This window comes from Lissotriton helveticus, chromosome 10, assembly GCF_964261635.1.
Source record: "Lissotriton helveticus chromosome 10, aLisHel1.1, whole genome shotgun sequence".
NCBI lineage: Eukaryota > Metazoa > Chordata > Amphibia > Caudata > Salamandridae > Lissotriton > Lissotriton helveticus.
The window spans coordinates 769,556,818-769,584,362 of NC_136071.1; the positions used below are offsets into that span (position 1 = coordinate 769,556,818).

Here is a 27,545-nt window from a genome sequence, read left to right on the forward strand (position 1 = left end):
TTCTTAATATCGAAATTAACCATACACGTGGCTCTCAGATACCTGTAGTGAAATAGAAAGTGCGTGGGCCCCATCATCAGACACATGCTCTGCAAAGTCACCTCTTGGACCTTTATAAACAGAATAAAGACATCTGCACAATAGTCCATTACAGTTGTTTTCATTACTTTTCGTAACTATTTTGATGTATCTAATAATGTTTTCCATTATCAATAGTAATGTGCATGAAGTGAAACCCTAGGTAAGGGGGTAATAAATATAGAGATGAGATCTCATGGATCACGAATCGAGTACTTTCAAAACAATTCGATATGGACCTTAAAATATTCATAGGATTAAATTGCTTTTAGAACGTGCGCTGTCTCTTATTGAATCCTAACGATTGGGGAAAGTAGCTAATATTTAATGCTGTTTTGTCAGGAACTCAGCGTAAGTATCTAGAACATCGCCTTGAATTTGACCTTCTGTTCTACATTACTTTGTGTTGCATTATGCATCCGAAATAAGCATGCTGAATCATGGCCCTAATGCACTCAGCACTGGTTAATGGGACCTTCTTTCAAATATTACATAATGAAGCATGTCTGGTGTGGTAATAAATGATGTTGCGGTGCAAGTCGTAAACAGCACAGCATGTGGTGGTTAACGATCTACTGTACGTCACATGTGCAGACAGACCCTCTTATGGAGCTCTGCGATATACTGTACGCTGAAGGGCGATATTAAATGTCTGTTTTCACTTCCATGGTGGAAACCTTGATGGCAATCTAGACAAAATAATTAAAATAATATATAATAAAAATAATAAAAAAATCTTACTCTAGTGATTTTCAGTGTCATTGAATCAGTGTGTTTGCAAAGTGAATCCTGAATACCCATTTCGTTGTTATTTTGGGCTGTCCAGGTGGAAGCAAGATTTGCCTCTAATGCTTGTTTCTCCACATGAGGTGTGTAATTTGATTTTTTATGTAGCTGGGTGGGGTAGACCAGTGGTGAGGAAAGGAATCACTATAGGTCCTGTGTTTTTTTAAATTATTTTTGAACTAGAAATATTTGGAACAAGGCAGTTTTCCAGAATTTCGTGATTTGAGGTGGAATCATGAGATTGTCAGCGAGTTACAAAGGGGACAGTCTTGCTGAGGTCCCAAGATGCAGCAGTTTAAGACGCCACACCCAAACACTAACAGTTCTATTTCAGTTGGAGAAGAAGGAATTCAGTTTTTGCTGGATTCAGCCATCGGGTATGTTTCAGGGCCGAAACGTTAGCTGGGTCCAATACTCGGATACATTTGTATCCATGGCATTTGGCTGTTTTATGCACTGTGCCTTTAGTGTTGTGAGGGACAGAGAAAGTGTGCTTATCATATGGCACGTTATGTAATATACCATCATTTACTTTGCCTCTCACTGTCTTATTCATGCTTCACTTCTCTAAAGTCATTACTTTTCTTTTTTTCTTCACTTGTTTGAAAGTTTTTGGTACGTACCAGAATTACGGTGAATTATGTGGTTCTTAAAAGCATCTAAAGTATATTTGGCTTCAAATACTTATAGGAGATTGTATATTTAATTGTTTTTATTGGTGCATTATCATTTTTGCAGAAAGTTAGAAAAAAGAACCATTTTCTTTTGAGAAACTTTTCATTCCAAAATGTAATTTCGTTCAGAGGCCTTCATTAGGAAAACACGAAATAAAACATTAATTGGAACAACCTTTGCTACTGATTCAACAAATCTTTTTAGATGCCGGTTGTTTAGAGTGATCAATAATTGGATGTGTAGGAGAAACCCGAATTTGAAATGGAATGTTATGTAGTGGTGGTTGTTGGTGCATTCGGCAGAAACCCTACACTTTCGTAGTTGAGAAGAAGTTTTAATTAGGTTATAACCTTGCAACGTTCCATTTTGGATTTGTGCCATGCTTATATTTTTAACTCCTTCATGCTCAAAGTTTAAATGTAATTATTTCCATAAGCTCGATAAAGATTTGACGCACACAAGCTGGTGGTGTGGGCGCATTGCCTGGCGGCCACTTGGAGGATGCTCCAGCGCTTGCTAGAAGACCTCTCCGACATTGTGCGTGACCTTGCTCTTTGTAGGTGCGGATTGCCGATCGTGTGGCCCAGGCTTCCCAACTTCAGTGACTGTGTAAGCAGCGTATTGAGGCATAGGTGGTATTGAGCAGACATGACTACAGAAGACGCACAGCTCTGCAACATGCTGTGCCGTTCGTTCGGGTAGGCTACTAGTGTGTCTCACTCATGGAAACTGACAAGGTGCCCCTTTTGGCGCAAACCGGTGAGCTGACGGTGAGCTGCTCACCTCGCAGTTGGCCATCAACATGGCCATGGTGAATACTATCTAGCACTGTACAGAGCGCCCGCCCCATCTCCTGAACAGACACAGGCATTCTTTTATGAATTGCAGATGCCATTGCTGAACAAGCTGCAAAGCAAGGAGCTGGACGAACCCCTCCAACTGGATGAACTCCTGATGGCGATATCTCCGATTGCCTGTAATAAGATCCCAGGCACTGATGGCCTACCAATTTAATATTACTCCACATTTACCACTCAGATTAAACAAAGGATGCTTGGTGTGTTCAACAAGACCAAAGCACTGGGTCGCCTTCCGGGTTCACTCCGAGAGGATTTGATTGTGGTTCTTCCTAAACCCAACACAGATCCACTGGATGTTCGCTCCTATTGTGCCCTCTCCCTGCTTATTCTTGATTGCAAGATTCTGGGAAGAATGCTGGCCAACCGCTTGCTCTGTTTGATTCACTCGGTTCACTCTGATCAATCCAGGTTTATACCGGGTTGCAGCACATTTCTGATCATCTGTGGCTTCTCCGCATTCTACATTATACTCCAGCAGAGGCCTTTGCACATGCGGCGGTCTTGCTTGACACAGAGAAGGCATTTGATACCTTGAGCTGGGACTTTCTTCTCTTGACACTCCCCATATGGGTTTTGGCCTGGAATTCCTCTGTTGTGCCCGCACAGTCTATGGCTGGTGCAGGTGAAACCCGTCCAGATGATCGCTGACTGCTTTAATATTGGGAGGGGCACAAGGAAGCGCTGTGCCCTGTCCTCACTTATCTTTTCATTGGCCATGGAACCACTGGATTGTTATTTCTGTCAATGAGCATTGCACGGAGGCGTCCCAGAAAGCAGTATACACCACGTGATTTCATTGTATGCGGATGATGCCCTAGTCTGTCTCTGCGACGTGCGGTCTGCACTCCCTGAACTCATGCATCTACTTGATGACTTTGGGGATGTATCTGGCCTACTTGTGAATTGGCCCAAGTCGTGCATATTTCCACTAGCGTCCAGACCGATTAAACAGCACATGGAACCCATAGGGAACTGCTTGCAGTGGTGTTATGACACCTTCAAATACCTAGGAGTATGGTTCTGTCCCACTGAGAGTGGTCTTAAGGAGGGCAACATTGACAGAGCTGTTAGCTGAATCAGTCAATCTTTGCCCTTCTGACGCTTGTTGCCCCTGTCTCCATAGGGACCCATGACCATCTCTAAAATTCTAGTACTACCCCAACTGCTCTATTTATTGGCCTCCATTCCACTTGTGCTCACGAAGTCCTTCTTCAGTATAATAAATGGATTATTACTTGAGCTCATATGGAGTGCAAGCAGGCGACTGGTTGCACTTACTAAGTTCCACCGTCTGTTGGAGGAGGTCAGTCTTGGGGCGTCCAATTTTGAACTTTACTACGCTGCAGCATTGCTGCAATGGCCGCTGGCATGGCTACATACTCCGCAGAGCTCGGAATCACCTCCCATTGGCAATGTGCTGAACGGTATTAGCACCTACAAATGGTTTTCTGTCATTGATGTTCACCCTCAAGGAGAGACGCAACAAATGACAGTAGCCCATGCCTGCTGGGGTAGGTATGTATATCCTAGAGGCTGTCACCTTCCTTACTCCCCCCTTAATTGCTATCTGGGAATTGCAGTGCGTACAGGCTGTAATTCGGCGTGTTGACATTGCCCCATGGAAGGCCGCAGAGTTGAAAGTGCAGGCGAGTTTTATAATGAGGGGACTGTCCTGTCCTTCCAAGCCATGATGGACACACATGATTTGGGAGCTGCTCAAATCTTGACCTATCATGCTATGCAGCATTTGTTGCAAGAAACCTGGAATGCCGTGGATGTGAAGCCAAATACTTCAGCAATACTGCACACAACGCTGTCCACAGTGGGTACGCCTCACGCCATCAAGTAATACTTCACTTCATGCTCCCCCACCTGCTTATGCGAAATGGGATGCGGTTCTCTAGCACCCTTTGACAGATTGGGCATGGTCTCTGGTCTTCCAATTGGTGAAGGGGATTTCCCGCAATCTCATGTTCTGTTTCACTCAATTTAACTATGTGCACCATACTTTCTTATCACTTGACTGCATACAACGCATGTTCCTGATGCTCCCTCCTGAATTCCTCCACTGTAGATAACCGAATGCTGATTTTTGTCCACATGGTATGGTCCTGTACGGTGTTACACCTAGTATGGCATGAAATGACAACTGTCATATCTGAGCTGTCTTCAAACACCCCCCTCCTCCATCCCCCATGCCCACACCCGACTCTTGCCTGTTGGGATTATGCAGGCGATCTAAGGGGGACAAACACCTCCACCACTTCATAGATCTGGCATATGTGGTGTTTAATTGTCAAATAGCCATGCCCTGGAAGGCCTCTGCCTCCCCTTGAACTCACATTGCCTTGGTGTGTTGCAGATGTTAACCAAGAGCAGAAGCCCATATTCTAAAACTGCTTCATGTGAGTGGGGACTCATGCATAGGTGGGGAGTGCTTTGGGACTTTCTTACTTAAGGTAGAGGCGCAGACAGATAAGCGCCAAGCGTGAACCACGCAGTACCATTTTTCATCATTGCTATGCACTTAGTGTGAAAACACTCGCACTGCGAGCTGCTGTGAGATGCGGGGTTCCACAATTGGAGCTTGCATATGCCACTGTGCCTCGTGAATGACATGTACTACTGGGTCATATCTATCTCTTACAGGCGCACCAAGAACAAACTGTAGTCACTCTTGTCATTGGCCTTCTCCCCTTCCTCCAGATTGCCCGACGGTAGATTGCTCACAATGCTCTCCTACTTTCAGCCTTCCCCAGGTGCTTTCGCCTCCCACCCTGCATGCATCACTCCACAGTCACATACACTGCTGGCACCTGAGCTATAGCTGTATGGTTTAACCCTGCCTCCCTTTTTATTATTATAATGCTTCCCTCTTAGTTGAGAAACATTACTTTTGTGTTTAATGATGCTGACTCTATCATGACTTAATCCTGCTATGTCTCACTGATAATTGTAAGGATGATGCTTTTTCTCAAAGCATGTCTTTGTTCTATCAAAATTGAAGGTCTTTTTGCCAAAACTGTATTGTGATATGGATAACTCTAATAAACACATTTTGAAATGTAAATATATATTAATTAAGGTAAGTAATGAATGATGGTAAGTTCTGGAATCTGTGGGCACTACAATATTCATACCACCCAGCATTCCCTCAAATATCCTGATAAAAATGGTACCCCATTTGTGTGGGTATGCCTAGTGCCTGCTACAGGAAATGTTGCAAAATGCAACATGGATACATCAAATTTTTCCACTCAAAACTGACCCTTTTTTTCAAAGTTGGTAACCGTGAATTTTGGGCTATAACTCAGCTGCCACCCAGGGAAGCCTAGCAAACTTGCACATTTTTGTAAACTAGACACCTAGGAAAATTCATTGTGGGGTGACCTGCGTGTCTCTCACCAGGTTTATTTTTTTTTTTACCCTGAATCAATCTTTTGCAAACATCAAACTTTAATAAAAAAATCCCCTTTTCCTGATATTTGTGACGGTAAGTTCTGGAGTCTGTGGAAAACCACATATTTCCTACCACCCTGAGACCCCACTTGTCCCTGGATAAGAACGGTACCCCACTTGTGTGCGAGGGCCATGAGACCATGATACTAAAAGGCCCTAAAGCGTTACATTGATAGATAACCAGTTGGTGTATCTGCAGTATTTGGGGGCAATCTGAGGTGCCACCCATGCAAAGCTACAAACCAGGGAATTTTGTTTAAACTAGATAACCTAGAGATTTTCAAGGTGGTGTGCCTTGTGTGGATCCTATCTGGTTTTCTGACCCGCAATGCCCTGCAAACCTCTAACTATGTCTGAAATCACATATTTTCCTTACTTTGCTGTGATTGAAACTTCAGGAATCCACAAAAATCCTACAGCCCAACATTATCCCATTTGTGCCAATAAAAACCCTGCACCCTTTGTGCGGCTGGGACTGGTGCCCGCTACAGAAACTGATCAAATCAAGGTCAATGGAGGCCCTTGCAAGGGAAATCCCATTGACCTTTGTTTTATCTGTTCCTGTTCAAACCAAGGCCAATGGGAGTTGTGGCACCCCACAGATTCTAGCAGTTTTCCTCACAAACCTGTGAGTAAAGTGTTTTTTCGGAGTCAAAGTTTGCGGTTTGCAGGGCATTTTGAGTAAGAAAATGTTAACGGATCCACACGAAGCAGACTACCGTGGACTCCCCCGTGTATCCAGTTTTCATAACTGTCTGGGTGTGGAAGGTTTTCCCATGTGACAGCCTACCAAAGCCCAACAAGTGCAGCCATTCACCATTGCAATTGGAAGGTTATTGGGAGTTAGTCACACACCCCTGGCCCATGTGTAAAAACAATACACAAACAAATCAAATGTCCCCTCTTTTGCCATTATGCTTGGATTTCATAGTGCATAGGGGAGCAGAAAGACTGGCAAGGCTTTAGGTGTGAGGGTGGGACAGATGTTAGGATAGGCCAGAACAACCTCATTATTTAATTAAAAATATATATTACTGCCAGACAGTGGGCTCTCTGGCTTCCATTGCTAAAACTGGGGAAAACCTCCTGTCTGAAAAAGACTTGTTTGTTCCTTTTTGTGGGTGGGGTGTGGCCTACAATATTGTTGTTTTTTGCACGCCATGCCACCTCAGTTTGCACCCACCCATAAGCAAATCAGGCTTGACCCTACTCCAATGGGAACAGGCCAGCCTGAACAGCCACGCCAGTCCTCTCTGAACCAGAACACAAGTTTGTTGCCTAAAGTGGGATGGGCATGCCTAGACATGAGTCCTGTGCACACTGTCACTGGAACCAAGCTATACCTGCCTGATGAGCCCTAACTAGGGAGAAATCGCTTCTGGGTTGCCTGTTTTGTGATCCAGGGAGAACCAGTGCTGGCAGTTCAGGCCTGGACTGTTCCTGTTAGAGTAGGGTCAAGACTGATTTGCATACGGCTGGGTCCAAACTGAAGTGGCATAGTGTGCAAAGTAACTATTGACTGGGATGCTGCCCGATTTATTACCAGTGGCTGAGATTAATTCAAGCATTCCATCCATCACTTATTTTTGTACACTTTAGTTTAATCCAGGCCGCCTCCAACAACCAGGGATCCAAAAGCTCTCCTGTCTCAGCCTCCTTCAACATCACAGCCAGCACTTTGGCGTGATCACTTGCCATAACCTCAAACCTAAAACCTTCCAAGCTATCTTCAAACCCTTTCTTTCGATGCCACTACCAGCTCCAGCCTGTGAAACTAATAAACCTTCAGCTGTGCTATTTAATGTCCACGCGATGAGGCAAAGAGGCAGCCTGCCCCTTCACATCACCTATAAAAGCCCTTCATCCCCATCCCAGCGCTGATCTGACCATCCCTGCCCTTCACACCTGTCAGACACCATCACCCTGAGAGCTCCTTTCTTCCGACCTCCATGCGTGTCAGCACAAACGTCTGTCATGTGTTTTAAAAAATATATATATTTTCCATTTCTGTCGGGTTACAAGAATAGCAGAAGTATTAAGTTCCTTTATAAATCAATTGCAGATGGTTTGAGATTTTCTGTAAAAATGTTGACATTTGGGGGCATATGTATCAACCGAATTTTGATTCTCAAACCCTGCGAATCGCAAAAAAGCAGCGTTTGCAACTCAAAATTTGGAAAACGGCATGTATGTGGATAATCGCATCGCAAATTTAAGGAATCACAAAATTTGCGATTCCTTAACTTTGCGTAAGCATTTAAGGGATCGCAAATTGCAATTCCTTAAATGCTATGTATGAAGCATCCAAGTTGTGCAATTACTCATTAAGAAATCTCAAATTACCACCAACTTCAAGTTGGTGGTAATTTGCGATTTCTTTCCCAAATGCACTTTTTGGCATTTGCAAAGGTGCCATGTGACGCACATACATGCCCCTAGGGCATGTATGTGCGCCATATGCGCACACATGTTCATTTTAGGGGTGCATCAGGGTGTCCTTATGACACCCTTGAAATTATTCTTAATTTGCGATTCTCAAATTGTGAATCGCAAATTGAGAATGACTTCCCAATCATTCCTATGGGCCCCCTGGTCCATAGAAATGAATGGGAAGGTATTCCTTAATTGCGATTTTGCAATTTTCTAATCGCAATTAAGGAATATTAAGAATTCGCTAAAAAATGGCGAATTTTTTTAATACATCCCGTTTTGCAATTATCAAATAGAGATTTCTAGAAAATCGCTATTTGAGAATCGCAAACACGGAGGTTGATACATATGCCCCTTGGTTCGTAGTAGGGCCCGACTACTGGTTCATGTCCTACTGAGTAGGACTGCAGCTTATAAGCCAAGCACAAAATAAATCTGCTGGATAAATCCTTTTTCAGACTGACTGGGTCTTATGCTCTGAAATTATTTCTCCCCTGAAGACATAAGGACTTCTTACTAGACGTCTGATAACTCGAATATGTGAAATATCACCCTTGCGCTTATCCAACGAGAAAACGTATATCAGGGAGCTTCAGTAAAACCTAATTTATATCAAACCTGCGATGACTCAGACTATTCATTTGTCTCCCCGCGATGACCTAATATCCAGGGCTCATCTGCGTGGAATGCAGACTTTTTTCTTCAGACCCCCCAATCTCTCTGCCTGGCATCAAGCCAGCGCCCAAATGTCATAAGATGTTAGTGCACTGGGCTGGACTCGGAGCCCCCGCTGTGCAGACTGTAGCTACGCATTCCTCGGCTGCCCTTGAAGGAGATTTTTCGCAGACTCGTGGCGGCGCGCATTTATTTTCCATGCTGGTTCCCTTAGCATGGCCCATACTGTCTGGGGACTGTTGGACTCTGATGTGACGCATATGTTTGTTGCTCCTGAAAGCTTGCCGCCGTTCAACCCTCATCGCTTCAGAAAAGTTCACGTCTTTGACAGTTCAATGAATTGGAACTTATTTTAGGTTCTACCACTATATCACTTTTAACTTAGTTGCATTGTTTTGAATTCTACGCTCTGCATTGTTATTTGCTGGAACAAAGCAACGTGTTGCATATTGTTTTAACCTTTCTTTCAAGGTAAAGGTAAACTCCCTAATCTCTTTGCAGTATTTATTTTGCTTAGTTTGTTTTTCATTATATTCAGAATTGGAAAGGCCCTTCTGAATATCACTTTTTGCCCACATGGATTGACCTAAGCGCATCTGCAACGTCTTAGCTAGTTGGCAGTATGTCACATTTCACATTAACATTGGAAGGCAGTATGTAACATTTCACATTTACATTGGAAGACTATATTGACTGATATGTCTTTCAGAGTGGCTTACGGAACCAATTTCTCTTTTACTCAAGCGGGGCTTAATACACTGTTATATGCATCCGGATTTGTTGCATTGTAAACAACCACTATGTGGTAAGGTGACAAAATGAGTGCACCTTCTATGTAAGAGCTAGACGGGGAATTATGGAGGGGGACCTTGACGTCACAGTTGGTGTGTAAACATTCTGAAGTCATACATTTGTGACTGGGTCCCATTGAGGCACACAGGCACCAGTCATGTTAGCCATTCCTACTCAAGTGTGGTATGTCTACTTAGAAGAGACTAGTATGCAGACTGAGATTAACCTTCCTAGGTAGAAAGAACCTGGCACATTTCGAACATTCAATACATAAAAATCTGGCGGTCAAACAAGAAAGCATTAAAGGAAAAAGAGACATAGCAACCATCAGCCATATAGCTCACTATTATTAAGTAGAATTCCAAAAGGAATATTCTATTCCATAATCAGAACTGATATCGAAAACAGAGACCATTACGAAACAGTCAGATTTCCATCAACTGCCAGACGTGGCCAGTGTCATCATCTGGATATCCTTCTTTTCGTACCACTCAACCTTTTCAACACAAAAGGAGATGATGTGTAAATTTCGTATCGGTCTCTGTGACCGCTACAAAGAGTAGTAGAAAAAGACCAATGACCAGTTATTCTACTTGATCATCTGATGTATCTAGAGGATATCCACTAAATATATGGTAGAAAAAGATTAAGTGCAGTGCAAGTGAAGTGGTGATCTAAAAAGGATAGGGAAGAGAAAAACCTTTTATTCTGATATCTCTCCCAAGCCTATAAAATAATTGCAGATACGACGTAAACCAAATATGTCGCTGCTTGTGAAAAGTGGTCGACTAGTTTCAGCCATAAGGGGCTAATAGCCCAGGCTTTCTTCAGGACCTTTAATGACAATAAGCTACTGCATACGTAAAAACATATAATTGTGTATTTGTCATATTACCTTCATACAGGCAGAGTGATTGTCACACCTAGAAAATAGAATTACACAGATACATCGTAAATCATAAAGATACATAACAATAATAGATTGCTTTCTCTTTTCCCTTTTACACGCTGATTTCAACGGTTTAGTCAATATATCAAAGAGAGAACAGGTCCACTCACCTGTCCTATATGAGGTATTGGCCTCACCTCACCCGGTAACCACTCAGGTGCACGAGACCCCGCCCTGTAAACAAGGTAAAATGCGCTTTTATGGGGGGGGGGGTCAAAAGATAAAACTGATTGGAGTGAAATACAGACACCGTATGCAAAACAAAACTCTCAATCTCAAATGAGGAAGAACACATCCGAAAGATAGCCTCATCTTCTGGCTGATCACGTAGGTAGAGCAGACCTGAACATAAAACTGTGTGTATAAGAATGCTCAAGATTCAATGCTAAGTATGATGTTTATGTAGCCCTTCCGAAAAAACCCTTCATTGTTCATTGTGATGACAATATCTTAATATTCACTTAACAACACGGAGTCTGTATTGTGATGTCCTGACTCTTGTAAAGGGCATGCATTTCTTTTATTATGTGCCCTGTGCTATATCTTGTACTATCTGTAAGCGATAGACTGTTTACAAGAGAAAACCATTATAATCAAATCATTCTGATGTCAATAGGGATAAAAGTGAGAGCGGACAATTCCAAACAAAGGTCAACGCCCTAACAGAGGATACGCACAAGTCTTATCAGTATTACAAGCGTATCCAAACCATAACTCGGATATCCTGAATGCGCGCACATACTGGATACTTAAATTGCACACCTACATTAATTTGTTGCGTAATGTACGTGTTAATGCAAACATTTGGTGATGTACTTGTTAATGCATAGATTTGGTGACCGTGATCTCGCCAGCTTATGCTTGGGTTGCTCTGTGACTTTACCTTAAAAACTATACATGAGATGTTGGCTTAGATTAGAACATCTACAATGTTTACCTTTGTATATTTGAAATATTTTGTCCTGAATGGACACCGAATATTGTGGTTGTGTGGAGGTTCATAGAGAACGGGTACCTATCCGTTTAATTTCCAAAACAATGTTTTGTGGCAGGAGCAATGCTTTTCTGCAGCTCAAAGGTATTTCCTGTACCCCGGTTTTAGGATTATAAACAGTTTTAAGGCTACATCACAAAATCTCAACACAGTTCATATTAGGAGTCATGCACCCACCAGGGAGGGTATTGGCACATTTCCATTAAGGTTTCCTGTTGAAAGATTTAAAATCTGAAAAATCACCCTTGGGATATGGAGCTAAGTGACTGCCAGTTGGTCATTAAGCATATATGTCGTTGCTAATTATTTTGACATAGAGTTCCCAGTGGGGCGCCAGCCCAAGGCATTTTGTTGCAAATCCTGATGCTTGTCAAAGGAACTTAAATGCAAATTTGAATTTTCATACAGTTGGAGTCACCTGGTAGCCCTCCTGTCCCCGAGCTGCCAATCGAAACTATGCTGGACGACCGGGAACGAAGAATTTCTCATTCGCTCTACACCGGTATTGAAGGTCCGGATGACTCGCCCACAAGGACCGCCGCGCTGACGAGGATAATGGGTGAGTCAAGGCGGCGTTGCTAATCAGATCCTGTTGTGTCTTTTCATGGTTCATTGAAGGGTGGTTAATGAATTATGCATGCGGCAGACAAGTAATGCAAAAGTTACAGACAACAATTGCTAACAAGCCTTCCAAACGCAAGTACCTCGCTCAATGTTCTAGACATTAGCAATGCCCGCGTCAATGCCCGGGAGAGGTGGTGCAAAGCTTCGTAATACCTTAGATGGTCAAAATAGGCCAAGATGCACAATTCTGGTTGTCTCAGTGGAAAATGCTGCCATTTTTGTTTTGAAAATATACTACTTTGTTTCCAGAATTGCTATTGGTCGGTTTTAAGAGTATGGTAAAGCTTCCTCTTTTATAATCCTACTTGCAAAAAAAATCAGCAGTTAAAAAAAAATAAAGAAGCAAAATACTTGCCGCATTATACTCTTGAGGGACGTCTAAGCGGTTCCTTGAGGTGCTTGGTTTGGAATTGCTCAGAGCTTTGGCTTCAAAGTGGTATTAGTAATTTTCTGCATCCTTTGTTTGTATTCTGCCCCATGCTGGCTCTGGAGTCTCCTGTGGCCTATGAGGTTATTAGCACTTGTTCTGCAGCAATTCAGCTTCCCGTGAACATCTCCCGTTAATAAAGACTTGCCTTACCACTGGAGTGGTTGGTGTTCCTGAGCAGCTCATCATGGGATTAGTTTGTAAAGGATTAGCACATTTAAAGCACAAGGAAGCATTTGATTAAAAAAAGCTGCTGACATTAAAGGCATCTTTATTCATAACACTTTTTTTTTTAAGCCAGAGAGCCTCTGGGTGACCATCTTAGCACAGCTATTGCCTTTTCAACGCCTCGCCGTGCTAAGAATTCGACATTTTTGCAGACAAATGAGCTCCCGTGATTTTCTGACATTTCTAGCAAATGCCCACAAAAGAAGTGCTTGATTTGTAAGAGCAAAATCAATGCTGTCTGAGTATTAGCGCGCACAACAAGAAATGGGCGGGAAATGTTCATGTCCTTTTTACTTCAAAGGCACCTTGATTGAATTTTGTAACATGCGGGTTAACATGAGCAATAAGCATTGTTTGCATCAGTAAGAAATGATGGGGTTTGTCAGTAAATGCACTAAACACAGGGCTAGGAATGGCGCAAGGATTTACAACACACCAAGCAAAATGCTATTTTGCGTGCTGGAGCGATTCCTATACACTAAAAGAAGGGTACTTTTTGACTTTTTAGAAAATGTAACTCTATTGTCTGATTATATGGGATTACCAGTCATCCGCCATACTCTTAACAGAAATGGATGTCTGCGTATTCACTATTTCTATTGTGCAAAACCAGCTGTGGTGGTGGGGGACAACACACTGCTGTACAGCATTAGGTAGGAGTATATAGGGTGCCCTGTGTTAGGGTGAGTGGAAACCTAAACGTACATGTATATGGTGCAGTTAGGAACCTAGCAGATGCAAACTTTAGAAAGGCATCAACCATGTCAGGGATGCTTTCATATGGCTTCTGATGGGGGTGTGCAATGTGACACTGCCCTTTTTAGGTTTGACATGTAATTATGCTTCTGCCATTCATGGCAAAGATTGTATTCTAATACATAGAAATGCATTGCATATTTTGAGCTCCTCAAAGATGAACATTTAGATATCCTCTTTGTTAGAAATGGGGAACTCTGGTTGGCTAAGGCTTGCGCCAAAGCCAGGTAGAGACCACCACTCTAGTCAGGGAAAGGGAGTAACACACCTAAGATAACCCCTGCTCTCACCCCCTTGGTAGCTTGGCACGAGCAGTTAGGCTTATCTCGGTGGCGATGTGTAAAGCATTTGCACAACACACACAGTAACAACACACTAGGCACACCACAAATGGAACTCCACACAAGGTTATATAAAAATAGCCTTTGTATTATAATAAAAACATATCCGATAGTAATCACACAATATACACTGTGCCAACTGGCATGGGCAATATTTACAAGGGATTATTTACACAGGACAGGGCCACGTGGGCCACTGTCAAAATTAGCACTTGGTAACGAAATAGTAAAAAGTAGGAATACATATGAATTTAGAACACAGCCAGTAATCACTGGCAGACACTATACACAGCGTCAACCTGTAATAATCAGAACAGGCAGAGTAACACATAAGGCGAGAACTCTATTCTGCACCAACCTCAAAAGCAAAAAGTAGGATAAACCATAATCTCCTAAACATCAGGAAATACACAAAAGAACATAACCTGCAGTAGGGAATAAATCAAACCTAGACCACAGTAGAAGTAAAATATAAGGTAAAACCTAAGAATCACAAAAGCACATCTATGAGGATAAATCAAGGTGCATAAATCATTCAACAAACATTACATTTCCTAGCACCTATATAAATGACCTTAGGGCCTTGCGCCCTATAAAACCTAATAGTCCCCAGGGCCAACTGGCCATCTATAAGGGTCTCAAATGCCCTCTGTACATAAAGTCAGGGCTGCTGTCTAAGCAGCGACAGTCACGGGGCACGCTTGGCGCCAACCTAAACGTGGCATCTGCCCACTAGTTTCTGGGCAGCTGGGAAGTTCAATGAGGGCCTAAACGTAGCAGCTGGCACTAAGTGCTGCACAAATGTGCAGGCCAAGGTAGGGATGAAGGAGTGTGTCTACTCCTAGATTAAAAGTACAGGCCCCCCCCCCCCCCTAGAATGAAAGGTCCTAAACGGTGCAGCTGCCCACTAAATTGCTGGGCAGCTGGGTATAAGCAAAATGCGGCATGCGCTTTCAGCAGCCCTTTAAATAACTTGCGCCACACGATGGAGCCACACGGGGCTCAGTAAATCAATAATGGGCCCCTGGGAGCCATCTAGGCTCTGCAAATAATTGGGGCTTCGTTGGAGCCATCTGGCTCTGAGGGCGATGATGCGAAAATGCCGGCAGTGCCCCGGGCCCCTCGGGACCCGTTAAACAATTAGGGCCAGTGTAGAGCCACCCATAGGCTCTTGAAACAAAGAATGCTGCCAATGCAGGAGCGGCCCGCTGCTAAGTGGGGCCGCTCGGGAAAGCAACAGAGTCAACCCCAAGTCCCCCTCCTTACCGGGTTGCTCGCTCTCTGCCACGGCTGTATGCTCTCTGTGGCGCGGCGGGGGCCGGCATTAATAACGCACCTCGGGCCCCCCGCACCGCAACCTCCACACTGCCGGGCACTTGGACATCGCGGCTGCCCTCTGCTTCCGGGGCTCCGGGCGCATTCTTCCTCCGGGGTTCCCCCTCGCACATGAGAGCCCCGCAAATCTCGCGCTGCTTCCGGTCCGGTTGCAGGCCCCGCCCCTGTCACGGGCAGGAGTGCCTGACTTCCGGTTTGCCGTGGCCCCGGGCCGCAGCGGTGATACAAAGGGCACAAAATGAGGGGTAGGCTCCCTCGTGAATAAAAATAAGCTGGCATGCGGGGTGGGCACCCGCTAAGGAACGCAAATCCGCGGGGTGGGCACCCGCAATAATTAATTAATAAAACGAAGACGCAGGGTGGGCACCTGCGCACGGGGTAACAGAAAATAAACGGGCATAATGCAGGGTGGGCACCTGCAAGTCAGTATTAAAATAAGCGGGGTAGGCACCCGCTAGACAGGCATCACGGGGGAATCCCTCCCCAGGGGATTCCCTCTTAAAGGGGCCACAAGGAAAAGGAGCACAGCGCTCCCATCAGCAAAAGGTTCTGGAGAGTCAAAGGGAAAAAGTTAAAGGAGGGTTCCAGGGCAAAGCAAAGTCCCTCAATCATCCCAGGCAGGCAGAGGGGTCCCCCAGAAGGCCTCCAGGCATCCAGGGGCTGGGCAGAGCCCAGGGAGGCAAGATTTCCCCTGAGCTCCAGCAGCAGCACGCCCCTGGCAAATTCCAGTACAAGACGAGAACATTTACTTGGGGTCACAGCCCCTATTTTATACACACAAATCCTTTGTTGTAGCAGTGTAGGCAAGGGGAGAACCAGATGCAACTGGTTCTTGAGCACTTTATTTTGCTCAGCCCCTCTTCCTATTCACAAGACAGGCCAGGGACATCCGATGCACCACAGGGGGTGGAGCCAACATTGTGGAGGGAAAGCCCAGCCCTATTCAGGTCCCAGGTGCCCTCCTCCCTGCCATCAAGCATTCAGATCTCTCCATTCACCACTGGGGCAGACCCATCCTGTCTCCTGGAGCCAGGCACACCAGCCAGTACCAGCCAATCACACGTCAGACAGCCAATCCACATTTACTGCACAGGCAGGCCAACTTCTAGAAGTGGCACTTCCACACTAGCTACAATAAATCCGCACATATCATCGCGCAGCATGTAATCTCACGAGTTCACACATACCAAACTTGACCTTGCACTCCTCACGCATCAGGAACTATCATGGACACACATATTCCCCATGCATTCCTATGGGAGAGCAGACCAACTCAGCACACACACTCCGAGTGTGCACGCACTGTACACAGGCCCACAGTGCTAAAGTGCGCAGAGGCCTAAAATCCCTATCACCATGCCAGAGACTAAAGGCAAAAAGTTTAGGGGTGAACCTGCCAAAAAGGCCCAAGTCCAACACTCTTCCACACTGAAACTTGGATAACCGAATGTGCTGCACCTAATATTGCTTTTGCTATTCCACCAAGTTAGACTGTGGTTCATCATGACAGAGCCGGAAAGAGGGGGAGCGGTGTGGGGGAGCGTGTATTGCCATAATTTTTAAACACTCTCTGAAACTTAGTTCCTTTGAAATCCCTGAAATCTCAGAAGCAGAATCCCTGTGCTTCTGTCTCTCCTCTTCTTCTAACAGATCTTTGTCCAGGTTGCTGATTTATCATCCACTGAGCTATGACAACAGTTTTGTGTCCTCATTAGAGATGGGGCTGTTCAGTTTTATGCTAAGATACTCGAATTTCACATTTCTGGGAAACTTAAATATGCATTTGGACAAGGTGGAGGATAATGTTGCCTCCCGCCTTTGTGACATTATGTCAGCTAGGAATAAGAAAAGAATTAGTGGATAAACCTACCTACTTATCAGAGGCTTCTTCTTGGCCCTATTTTCTCTAATAGTTTGATTAAGATGGGTGAGGTTCTGAGTAATAGTTGGTCAGACCATTCTCTAGTCCAGTTCCGTTGGAGGAAAGCCACAGAAACAGTGTGTCTCATTTGTCTTTATCTCATTAGATGTGGGTCAAGACAAACCCAGATGAAATGTCTGCAATCCTTAATAACAGTGTCTCGGTGTTCACCAGTAATATTGAAATTGATGCTCGGGCAACCAATTCCCTGGCTCAATATTATGGTGGATCAAGTTGCACCTTATGAAGTGAGGTCAACTGGGGGGAAAAGGTAATTGGCTCCCAGGTTTAATGATGAGCTCAGACAGTCAAGACCGCAATGCAAGAAACTCAAAAGAACTTGCCGCAAGCACCATCTTCCAGTAGATAAGGAGTGCTGTAAAAAGGAACTGTTTGTTTACCATAAGGAAATAAAACAAGCATTTGCAATGCAATAGGTCTTGCATTTACATGAGTTTGAGCTATTGGCATTGTAAATAACAATGTCTTTTATTTATGTTTTGGTTTTTAAAACATAAAATAAAAGGCATTGTCATTTATAATGCCAATAGCTGAAACGCGCGTAAATGCGAGACCTATTGCATTGCAAATGCTTGTTTTTGTAAAACTTTTTTACCATTCTTAGGTGATAGATGCTATTCTTGGAGCAGTAAATAAAAATACATATGCATGCAAGTGAATCAAAAAGAAAGGGCAGCCTTGAAGCAAATGGCAGCTGCCAGCGCTCCAAAATAAAAAACAAAAATGATGCGGAAGGGCGTGGAAGCAACAGAGGAGTGGGTTCAGGGTTTGGGGGTTCATGCCAATGTGGCCAAGTGACAGGAACAATGGAAAGTGGGGGGGACTTGAGCATTACAAAAAAGCCGGAAGTTGAGGAAAGGGGAAGCAACGGTCTAGCTGGGTGGTGACAGACGAAACATAGGGAGCGCAAGGCGGGTTGGCATTTGAGTGGGGCAGGGAGCTCAAGGAGGGTTGGCATTTGAGTGGGGCATTAGCACAACAGGCAGAGTGTGAGAAAACACATGCACTCCAAAAGAAACCAGCCCGGAAGTGGGGCGTGCTTGTGGCGCGCCGCTGCTCGCTCCCACAATGTGGATGCCGCCATAAGCACGAGTGCAGTGCTTGAAAAGTGAAGACTGATGGCTTAAAGACCCACCTAGAGCAGTGCATGCGTGCTGCCTAGGCGAGACCTAAAAAAGGACAAACTACTTTTCCAATGAAATTATGAGGTTGAACAATACACCATGAGAGGTTTTTAAAATCACTAAAACGTTTACCAACCCGCCTGCCCTCTCTCAGAACCTTGACCCTTCGCTAAAATTCTGCTCTGAACTCTTGCATTTTCTGTAAGGCAAAATCCGGGGTATTGTGAGGACTCTAAAGGGAACATGTCATAAAATTCCAGTCAAGTCCACAGGTCAAGAGGAATATTAGGACTTTATAGCCGCTGATTGCGCCTCCTGTACCTTAACAGAGTTTCTTTCTATCTCCCTTAAAGACTCCGAGTTCTCTCTAAAATCTTGTATGTTTGGCTCTCCAGACAATCCGTGTCCACTGCAGATTCTAACCTCTCATGCTGCAGTTATTAACCCTGTCCTGAATCGGTTACTAAATGAGTCTCTGTGGCAGGCTATTGTTGGAAGAGAGGAAAACAGATTCCATTGTTAAATAAACCTTCAGGGGACAAAACGGTTCTCGCTAATTACAAACTGACCTCTTTGATGCCTGCTTTCGAAAAATTAATTAACGTTAAGTTCCCTAGCTATCTCTCTGTCAATCAGCGGCTGCATCCATCTCAGTCCAGTTTTCGCCTGGGTTTTAGTACATAAACCGGTCTTGTTGAGGTTTCTGATATTATTCATTGCCCGTTGACAGTGGGAAGTAGGTGACTCTACTGCTGTTTGACCTCTTGGAGGCCTATAACACGGTGGCCCACTCTGTCCTGTTGTAGCGTTTGACGGCAGATGGGGCTGCCTTGTCATAGCTTAGTTGTTTTTGACGTGCAGTTCACAATCGGTATGGATCCTGCCATTTGTTTCTGAACTCAAAGTTCTGGAATTTGGAGTCCCTCAAGGCTCTGCCTTAAGTTCAACTTTGTTCAATGTATACTTTTCGCCTTTGGCATTCTTGCTGGAAACCTATGGGGTTCAAATATTGGTACGGGGATATCTTATGTGCCCAGGACAGATTAAAATCTTGACTGTTGATAGTGTTCCAGTGGATGTCCCCGATTTTTCTCCAATGTAACACAAGCAAGATGGAGATTCTGGTTTTTAGCTCCTCACCACCACTGTAGGGTGGTGAGATTTGTCCCAGTTCCTATCCCCCCCACCATCACCTACGACAGTGGTCAGTGGTGATGAATTTAGGTGTAAAATTTGACAGCAACCTCTCCTTTAAGACAAAAGTGTATAGCGTAGCCGGGACATGCTTTGGCCTTCTGTGAATGTTGAGGAAGTTTCTCTTCATCCTACCTCCTGTATGTTAGCAACTAGTGATCCATGCCCTTATAACATCACGGCTGGATTACGCCAATGCTTTCTACTCTGGTCTCCCGGAGTACCTCCTAAAGAGACTCCAGCTGGTACTGCTCGGCTTCTGCTTAGGATTCCTAAGTATATTTCTATTCGAAGACATCTTAGGGAACTGCACTGGCTACCCATTAAGGCCTGAGTGCAGTTTAGAGGACTGATGTTAGCACTCAGAGCTTACTATGGACCTTCACCTAAATATCTATATAAGAGTCTCCTGCAATATCAGCCTCCCAGAGCTCTTCATTCTTCAGGCGGTCTCTTGACTGTTGTGCTCAAAACTAAGAAGAAATGATGGGGTGACTCCTCTTTTTCTGTGTTGGCAATGATGGGATGGAACTTTTTTTTCTCATCCTTGCATTTTATACGCAAATTAATACTTTATTTGCTTTGCAGCAAACAGGCCTTTTTGTTAACGATTGAGTACAAGCATGGAACCTATTGGCTTTGCTGATCCTTGATTGTTTAACGTATGATAAAGTCAGCCAGCGTGGCCCAAACATTTGTGGTGCATTTCTATAAACAGGCTGCTTCTCTTCTCAATCTTATTCCACAATGTTGTAAGCCTTGGATAGAAGCCGGGTTGGTTGAAAGGAATTTGTGCCTTGCAATGGTTAACATTGCAATAGGAAGCACATCTAATCATTGTAACTGCTGGAAGCAAAGAGTAACGTCATGAGTTTTAGTGGCACCCTCTCTGCCACCACTTCCGCTGTGGAGTACACATATCTGCCCCATTTGTTTTATGTGGAAACACTGTGGAACGAAGGGGGGTGGGCTGGGTAGAAGGAGCATGGAATGCATGCCCTTCCTGAGGGCAGCGGCGGCTCCTCTGCTAAGGTGGAGGAACATTGCCCCACTCCTTTGAAGTAGTGAAAGAAAGGAAACATAAAATGATAATAACTTGAGGTTATCATTATTTTATGTTTTCCTGCTGTTGCAGGTGGGGACGGGGCTGCTCCGATGACAGAGGTGTAGGGGGAGGAGTGGTTTGCCCACTCCAAGTGTGCATGAATGTTTGGTCGGCCCTCCCGTGCCTGCCAAACATTCATGCACACTTTGCATGCTCTCCATGCAGGCTGCATTACAGCCTGCATGGAGAACATGCCCAGGGTCCCATTTCCTGGCTAAGCACCGAACCACGGGGCCAGACTAATCACAACGCTGCATTGCAGTGTTGTGATTGGTTCAGGTATGCTTCCTGTTCTGGCCCCAGAGGAGAGATGGGGACCATCTAGCGATATTTGAAATACCATAATCTATCACAGCTTTTACTTGGTCTAGTAAGACAGTTTAAATTGCAGATATAATTCTGAGCAAAAGCAGCTCAGTGTGTGTCGTCATGTGCCTGGGAAAACACTCTGCTAGTAAATCTACCCTGGGGTTGTACATGTTGTATTTCTTTAGAGAAAATAATAGTGTAGTTGAACTACTTTTTCCTTCAGTGTTTTGTTGAAAGACGTGTTGCTATCAGCGCGTGCATCATCTCTTCCAACAATGGAGCTGAATTAGAGAAAATAATTATCCGTTCTCCAGAAGGAGCCCATTTATTTCTGCTTGACAGCCACGAGTGATGTGCAACACCGCACGTTTTTCTAGTACCCATTTTGTTTTTGATTGATATGTTTGCTGTGATACAGCGAGGCGGACATGGCCCAGAAAGAGTGTGTGCAGTCTCTGCTTCCTTGTATTGTTGTCTCCTATCAGCACACACCGCCCATCTCTAAGTGATGAAATTGCTGTGCACCTCCATCACCAGAAATGTTTCAATCTCCTGAATATATCTTCTCGAGAATCCAGACAGTGTTAATGTATGTTCAAATTACAAAATGCTGATATAATTCTGCAACAGAATGTGCCGCATTATGCAGCATAATGTGAACTGCATAGTTTAATCAACTCGGCTGTATAATGTGTTCCTTCATTTCCACAGACTTCCAGTAACACTGCATATAGCTCATCTGCTTGTTTGGTGTTCCTTTGAGTCTTTTTCCTCTTTTCAAGAATATATGTCCTCTTTTCGGGAGTATTCTAGTTGTATGTCTGAAGGAGGAGGATTATAGAAAGCCATCCCTCTGATCCGTGGTGATGGTGCATAAGTGGTGTTCACTGCCTTCCTGGTAGTGGCTGGTGTGGTCCCAGCCCAGGCAGCTGATGTGCCTGTGCATCTCTGTGGGCCTGGTCCTCTGCTGATCGCTTCACGATGAATGGTGCTGACAACATATCTCTTTATACAAACAAAGCCTGACAAGGCTGTGAATGCAAGATGAGGTGCAACCTGAAAGGAAATAGGATTTTATATCCCCTTATGTGTTATCGAGCATGTTTGTTGTGTAGGTATATGGGCACAGTTAAGGCGCTATTCTGGCACATCACTAGAATTTCCTCAAGATAGCCAATTGCTGCTGTTCTCACAAGTGTTGCCTTTTGAACAAAGTCTAAGATTCAGCTAGTCAACTCAAAAAGATGCATGTTCACACTTCACCTCTCCTTTTATCTTGCATTTATCCAGTATGGACTTTTCCTTGAGTAAATATGACATAGCAGTTAAGTCTTCAAATACTTTTATTACTTTGCACAATTTGTGTCTTCAAGAACCTTTCTAGGCTTAAAAGATACATATTTTAGTCTCACAGTTATCAGATTTGTTCGAAGTAAGAAGGTGTAAGTCAAACCCTGGTTGGCGCTGGGTTATTGACAGCCACTGGTTCCCCAAGTCCTTTGAAGCAATAAGGTCTACTCAGCAGCAGGTCTACTCAGCAGCATATCCTCCAAGTCTATTGCCTTTTTGCCTAATTCCAGGATGTGCCACGTTGAATTGAGGACTTCTCCCAGGCTGTTTCCTTCCTGACTCTGCCTCTAAATGGTGGTAGATACTTCATTAGTCCCTCCTTCTTAAAGGTAGCCCACGCCCCTCCACAGTGTCCCCTTGCTGGAGAGGCGTGAGAGGCGATGACATCTCATGGTGAGTAAAACCAATTAATTAGGAATTCCAATAGGTTGGGCTTGAGGGGAGTAGAAGTTTCACCACAAAGGGAAAACCAACCTCCTATGGAACAGGCAAGGTCTTTTGCTCCCACCTTAAGAGGCTGGATGCATCCCTGGAATATTCTCCTATCCTCCACCATAGTCGTCTGCCCGGATATATGACAGACGGCATAAAGGTCTGTCTTACCAGCTGACTCCCTAACCTTCAAAATACATGGTTTCCGACTCATAAGAGGTGTTCCCTCTGCGTATCTCCTTTCCCAAACAGTGTGGGAGTTTGTTTAATGGCAGTGCGAGAATAGACCAAGGTTCACAACATCCCTCTACCTCCTGCAAACCACACAAAGTGTCACACCCAGACTTGTGCTATCTGGTTTAATGCTGGTGTGCTGCCTCTATAGTGTACATCCTTACTGTTTTTGCTCTATAGATTTTCCGTTCAAGGGGTCTTTAGTCTCTATCCAACATAGTATTAGAGTCTAGGGTGGTTAAAATCAAAATTGCACGGAGGTGTGCTCCAGCAGGATTTTTTTATTTGTGGTGCTCAATATCTACAGCGAGAATATTACATAAATTGAATATTTACTCACACTCACTCTTAAGTAGGCAGGGTCAATGTTTCAGCACCCTTATGCAACTGTCAAGCCATTTCCTCATCACCAAAAAACTCTAATTACTTTTCTCTGTACATGTGAGAAGAGATTGGTGTGGTGTATAAGTGGAACACACTACCCCATATCTGCCCTTCCCCCATTTCTCCTAGTTGTGTAGTGTTTTTCTTTCTTTTTGTAAACCTTTATTTGTCCTTTTATAACCAGCCAATGTGTATTCTCTATCACCAACCTCCACCCTTGTGTTGCCTCACTACTGCTGTACTTCAGTGTCCGTAGAGTCATCCTTGTAGGTATCTCCCTCCAGACCCAAGAATTTTCAGGATAGTATGCCCAAGGCTTCCACATCAGCTGGAAGTTTAGCATCTGTGTGGGCATGCCATAGTTGTGTAGCGTTGAATCACGAGAGGGAGATATTTTCCATTTTGTCACCCTGCATGATTTACTGCACAGTGCCTTGTAGGGCAGTAACATTATCTTCCTTGAGTTGAAGGGACAAAGCAAGTTGGTAAATGTAGACCCCTCACGATAAATATAAAGTAAAGAAACATTTGTTTTAAACAAATGAGACACTGCCAAAAGCATAAAGCCGAGAATAAAAATAGAAATGAAACTAGAGCCCAGGAAGATCAGAGGACGGTCTAACTGGTAGGATTGAACGCCCAGCACCTGCACACCTGCAGTTCAGAAGAAATTAACTCTGAGAGTGCCCAATCTGGGATAAGATTACTAGGCCAAATCTGTGAAAATGTACACCTCCTCACTGATGGATGGAAGAAATTTACTGCTGAAGAGCGCTCTATCCAGTGGGTGACAGATTTTATTTGAAAAGTTGTATATAGTGCTGGCTAGACCCGGAGGTATCGGAGCGCTTTACATGAGGATCAGCGAGATACAGGTTACATAGTTACATCAATTAAATCAAAGAATCACGGAGGGGGGGGGAGAGGAAACACAACGGGGAAACAAGGAAAAACAATGTCAGATGACCGGCTGGGTAGGTGACTGCTGAGGGGGTGAAACCAGGGCCAGACTCCTCTATAGCTGCATGTGACCGCTCCACTGGGCATCGGCCAAGGTTGCTCGTGCACCGAGGTAAGTACAAACATATAAATACCCCAGCTCCTGTTGAACCAAAATGGGGAAGATGAAGCCGAGCCATACACCATTTCAAGCACTCTTGGAATCAGAGGAAACTTATTATTATACAGAAAACTCAAGATAGTAAGAAACCCATCTTTAAGCAAGTTATGCTACACAAAAATAAGAGTTTTACCTGGAAAGATGGCTCATTGAGTTAGATGCTTGTTCATTTATGTGACCTGCATGTCACAGATTCAGGTCCCAACGTGACAATCTTAGCCTTTACCCTTCCAAGGATGATAAATTGAATTGCAATAGAATGGTCAGTAGTAACTCTTGTTTTTTACAATGGTAAACTAGTGACAGTAGGTGCTGTATAAAGCAGTTGATCATTTTCATTAATTATAGTAACAGGCCAGGAACTGTGCTTTTTCAGTTAAACCAGACCGCACAAAACCTTACAGAAAATTGGAAAATTATACAGATCCCACCACCTTCTATCCTCAGTGTATATAAAAATGTTCATCTACCCATTCACAACCAAGAATTTAGTTTTTGTTTTTCTTTTCATTGGTTACTGGACTTGCTACTTTTTGATCAACCTCAGCGTGTCTCATGTCTGTTCAGAATTGAGGTCCTTGTCTAGAAACCTATAATTTTATTTTATGTCCTTACAATTGGGAAACGCCATTAGGTTTTCGAATAGTAGCTTTACTCAAGCTTTCTTAAATATTTAATGAGTTTCATTGGTTGTCCTTCCATTTAAGTCATACTTAAGCCACTTCACTCAGGATTTCTGATCTCATGATACACAGACGTAAGACAACACTGGATGCATATAGGATAAGTCTTCAGTTTCAGGACTATCCTCTCAACAGTTGTGAAACTCCTTATTGGTTTGTAACATCCTGATTACTTACAGTTGGGGTACTTTACCACATGTTTACGTCTCTCAATTGTTAATAATCTAGTGTTAAATTGTTTATAAAGATGCATGTTACCTAATTGTAATATCATTTACAATAAAAAAAAATGGAAAACATTTTGCACCAACCACCTTCTGATTTAGAAGCCGTACCAATTGAAGCGTTGCTCCCAAAGTTCCAATGGTTATGAAACACAAGATTAACAGCCAATCGCTGCTTCTCTCTGGCACACCTATTTTTAAAGGAGAGTTTCGAAAATAACCTTTAATTTTGTGCAACATGTTTTTTCCTTCTAAATCCTAATCACATTTTTGTGGTGCTTGAAATTGTGTGCTCTCTATTCAATTGGAGATTTGCTCTAAAAGTTTCAGGAGCTCTCTGCACATTAGCTCCTCTTTCCCACAACTGAAGAATGCGTTTTAGGCTCAAATCTCGCTTGCTGATAAACAAGATCTTGGTCTATCTCAGCATTCAAGACCACTGTTCCACAAGCCATTTCATTAGTGGCTAATGAAACATTATCCAATTTCAATTTTCCTATAACCATCTCATCAATAGATTTCCGGAAGTCTTGTTCCTAACATGAATCCTATAGAACGAGGAGAAAGGAGTGAAAGGAAAGATGAGGATAATGCTGCTAGGTTAGTAAAATGTCAAACGCAAAGCAATGTCTGGTCATTCATGAGAGTTCCCGTGATAAGTTAACAGGAATTACTGTAGCAACGAATTGTTGACACACTCAACAGTGAGGGAATACTCCTAACATAGCTTGTGTGAATACTTATTTTCTCCCTGTTCATTTTTAAAGCGTTAGGACAGAGCTAGATACCTGTCCTCCACACCCGAAATATTTCATGTTTATTATTTACAGGTCACCTGCTGAGGCAACTCTACCATTTCTGTCCTTGTGTAACCAATATGCCCCAGTAAACTCCAAAGCCATTAGCTGGAACTGGGCACTCAAAAGTTTTAGACTTGCTTCAAACGTGGACCTTCTACAGTCCCACTGCCCCCGTTGAACTGTAATGAGTTGTAAGGCTGCATTTTTTAAAGTAGCCTTTATTTATTAATACTGCTTTTCACAGTTTCACAATCTTCCATCAAAATATTCATTTTAGTATCCGATACCATTTTTGTTTGTAGTCCAAGACATCTCAGTGCCTTACTAGTCATAGAATTTTTGTATTTTGTCTAGGTTTGTCACCATTGCTGCTGTTGTGGTTACCATTACTATAGTAAATCCAATGGTGCTAATTATATTGACATGAAAGGGATCAATGTTTTTGATGTCCTCCCAGGGATTTCATTAAATGATCATCATATTACCCTCATGCTGGTCAACCTACATTAATCCAAGAAGCCATACCATAATCTACAGATACCTAATATACAGAAAGGAATTAAAATTGTGGAAATGTAAAAGTCAATAGAACGTTCCTTGCTGGTATACGAAATGGCTATTTCACCAAAATTAAGTATTTTCTTTTTTGTAATGTTGCAACTGGGTTCTAGTTGTTACCTCAACCTAACCTTTCTGTGCCATATCTATCCCTTTTAAAAAAAAAGTTGAAGTGTGAAATTCCATTGTCTGCTCCCAAGGTTTGGTTTCATTCCAAGGGCAGATCTTAGGAATGTAATGAATGAATTGTTAGAATCTTCAGATAGATTTGTGGGAGCTGTGCAAGGGCATCCAACTAAATATATTATGGATGATGAGTGGCCTCAATTGAATTTAGAAAAGCTGCAACCTTCCTATTAAAATGTTTTTTTTAATGTTTTTGAATTAAATAAAGCATTTCATAATGTGTGTATATTGTCTGATGAATGCTTGTTTCTATATTTTTGTTTGTTTGGATTCCAACAATATGTACACCTGTAATCTTTTTTTTTTTGTACTCATTTAAAAAAAAATTAAACCAGCCCCTCACAGTACATATACTGAAAGTACATTGCGGGTATACACGTGCAGCACAATTTGAGTGAGAGACAACTGAGAGGATTCATCTCATCTTGTGGGAACAGAAAAATTGACTATACATTGGTTCTTGCTTCCATAACAGTGTGTACACCCCCCAC

The 27,545-nt window shown here is 43.4% G+C and overlaps 1 protein-coding gene across 7 annotated transcripts in view; it reads left to right on the top strand.

Moving 5' to 3' along the window:
• PARD3 (par-3 family cell polarity regulator) overlaps window positions 1-27,545 on the top strand; it is a 1,362,300-nt gene that overhangs the window by 716,527 nt on the left and 618,228 nt on the right. For all 7 annotated transcript variants that reach the window (XM_078663327.1, XM_078663329.1, XM_078663332.1 and 4 more), the window contains exon 15: window positions 12,107-12,257. In XM_078663327.1, coding sequence (XP_078519453.1) covers window positions 12,107-12,257 — 151 coding nt within the window. The remainder of the gene's footprint in view (window positions 1-12,106; window positions 12,258-27,545) is intronic.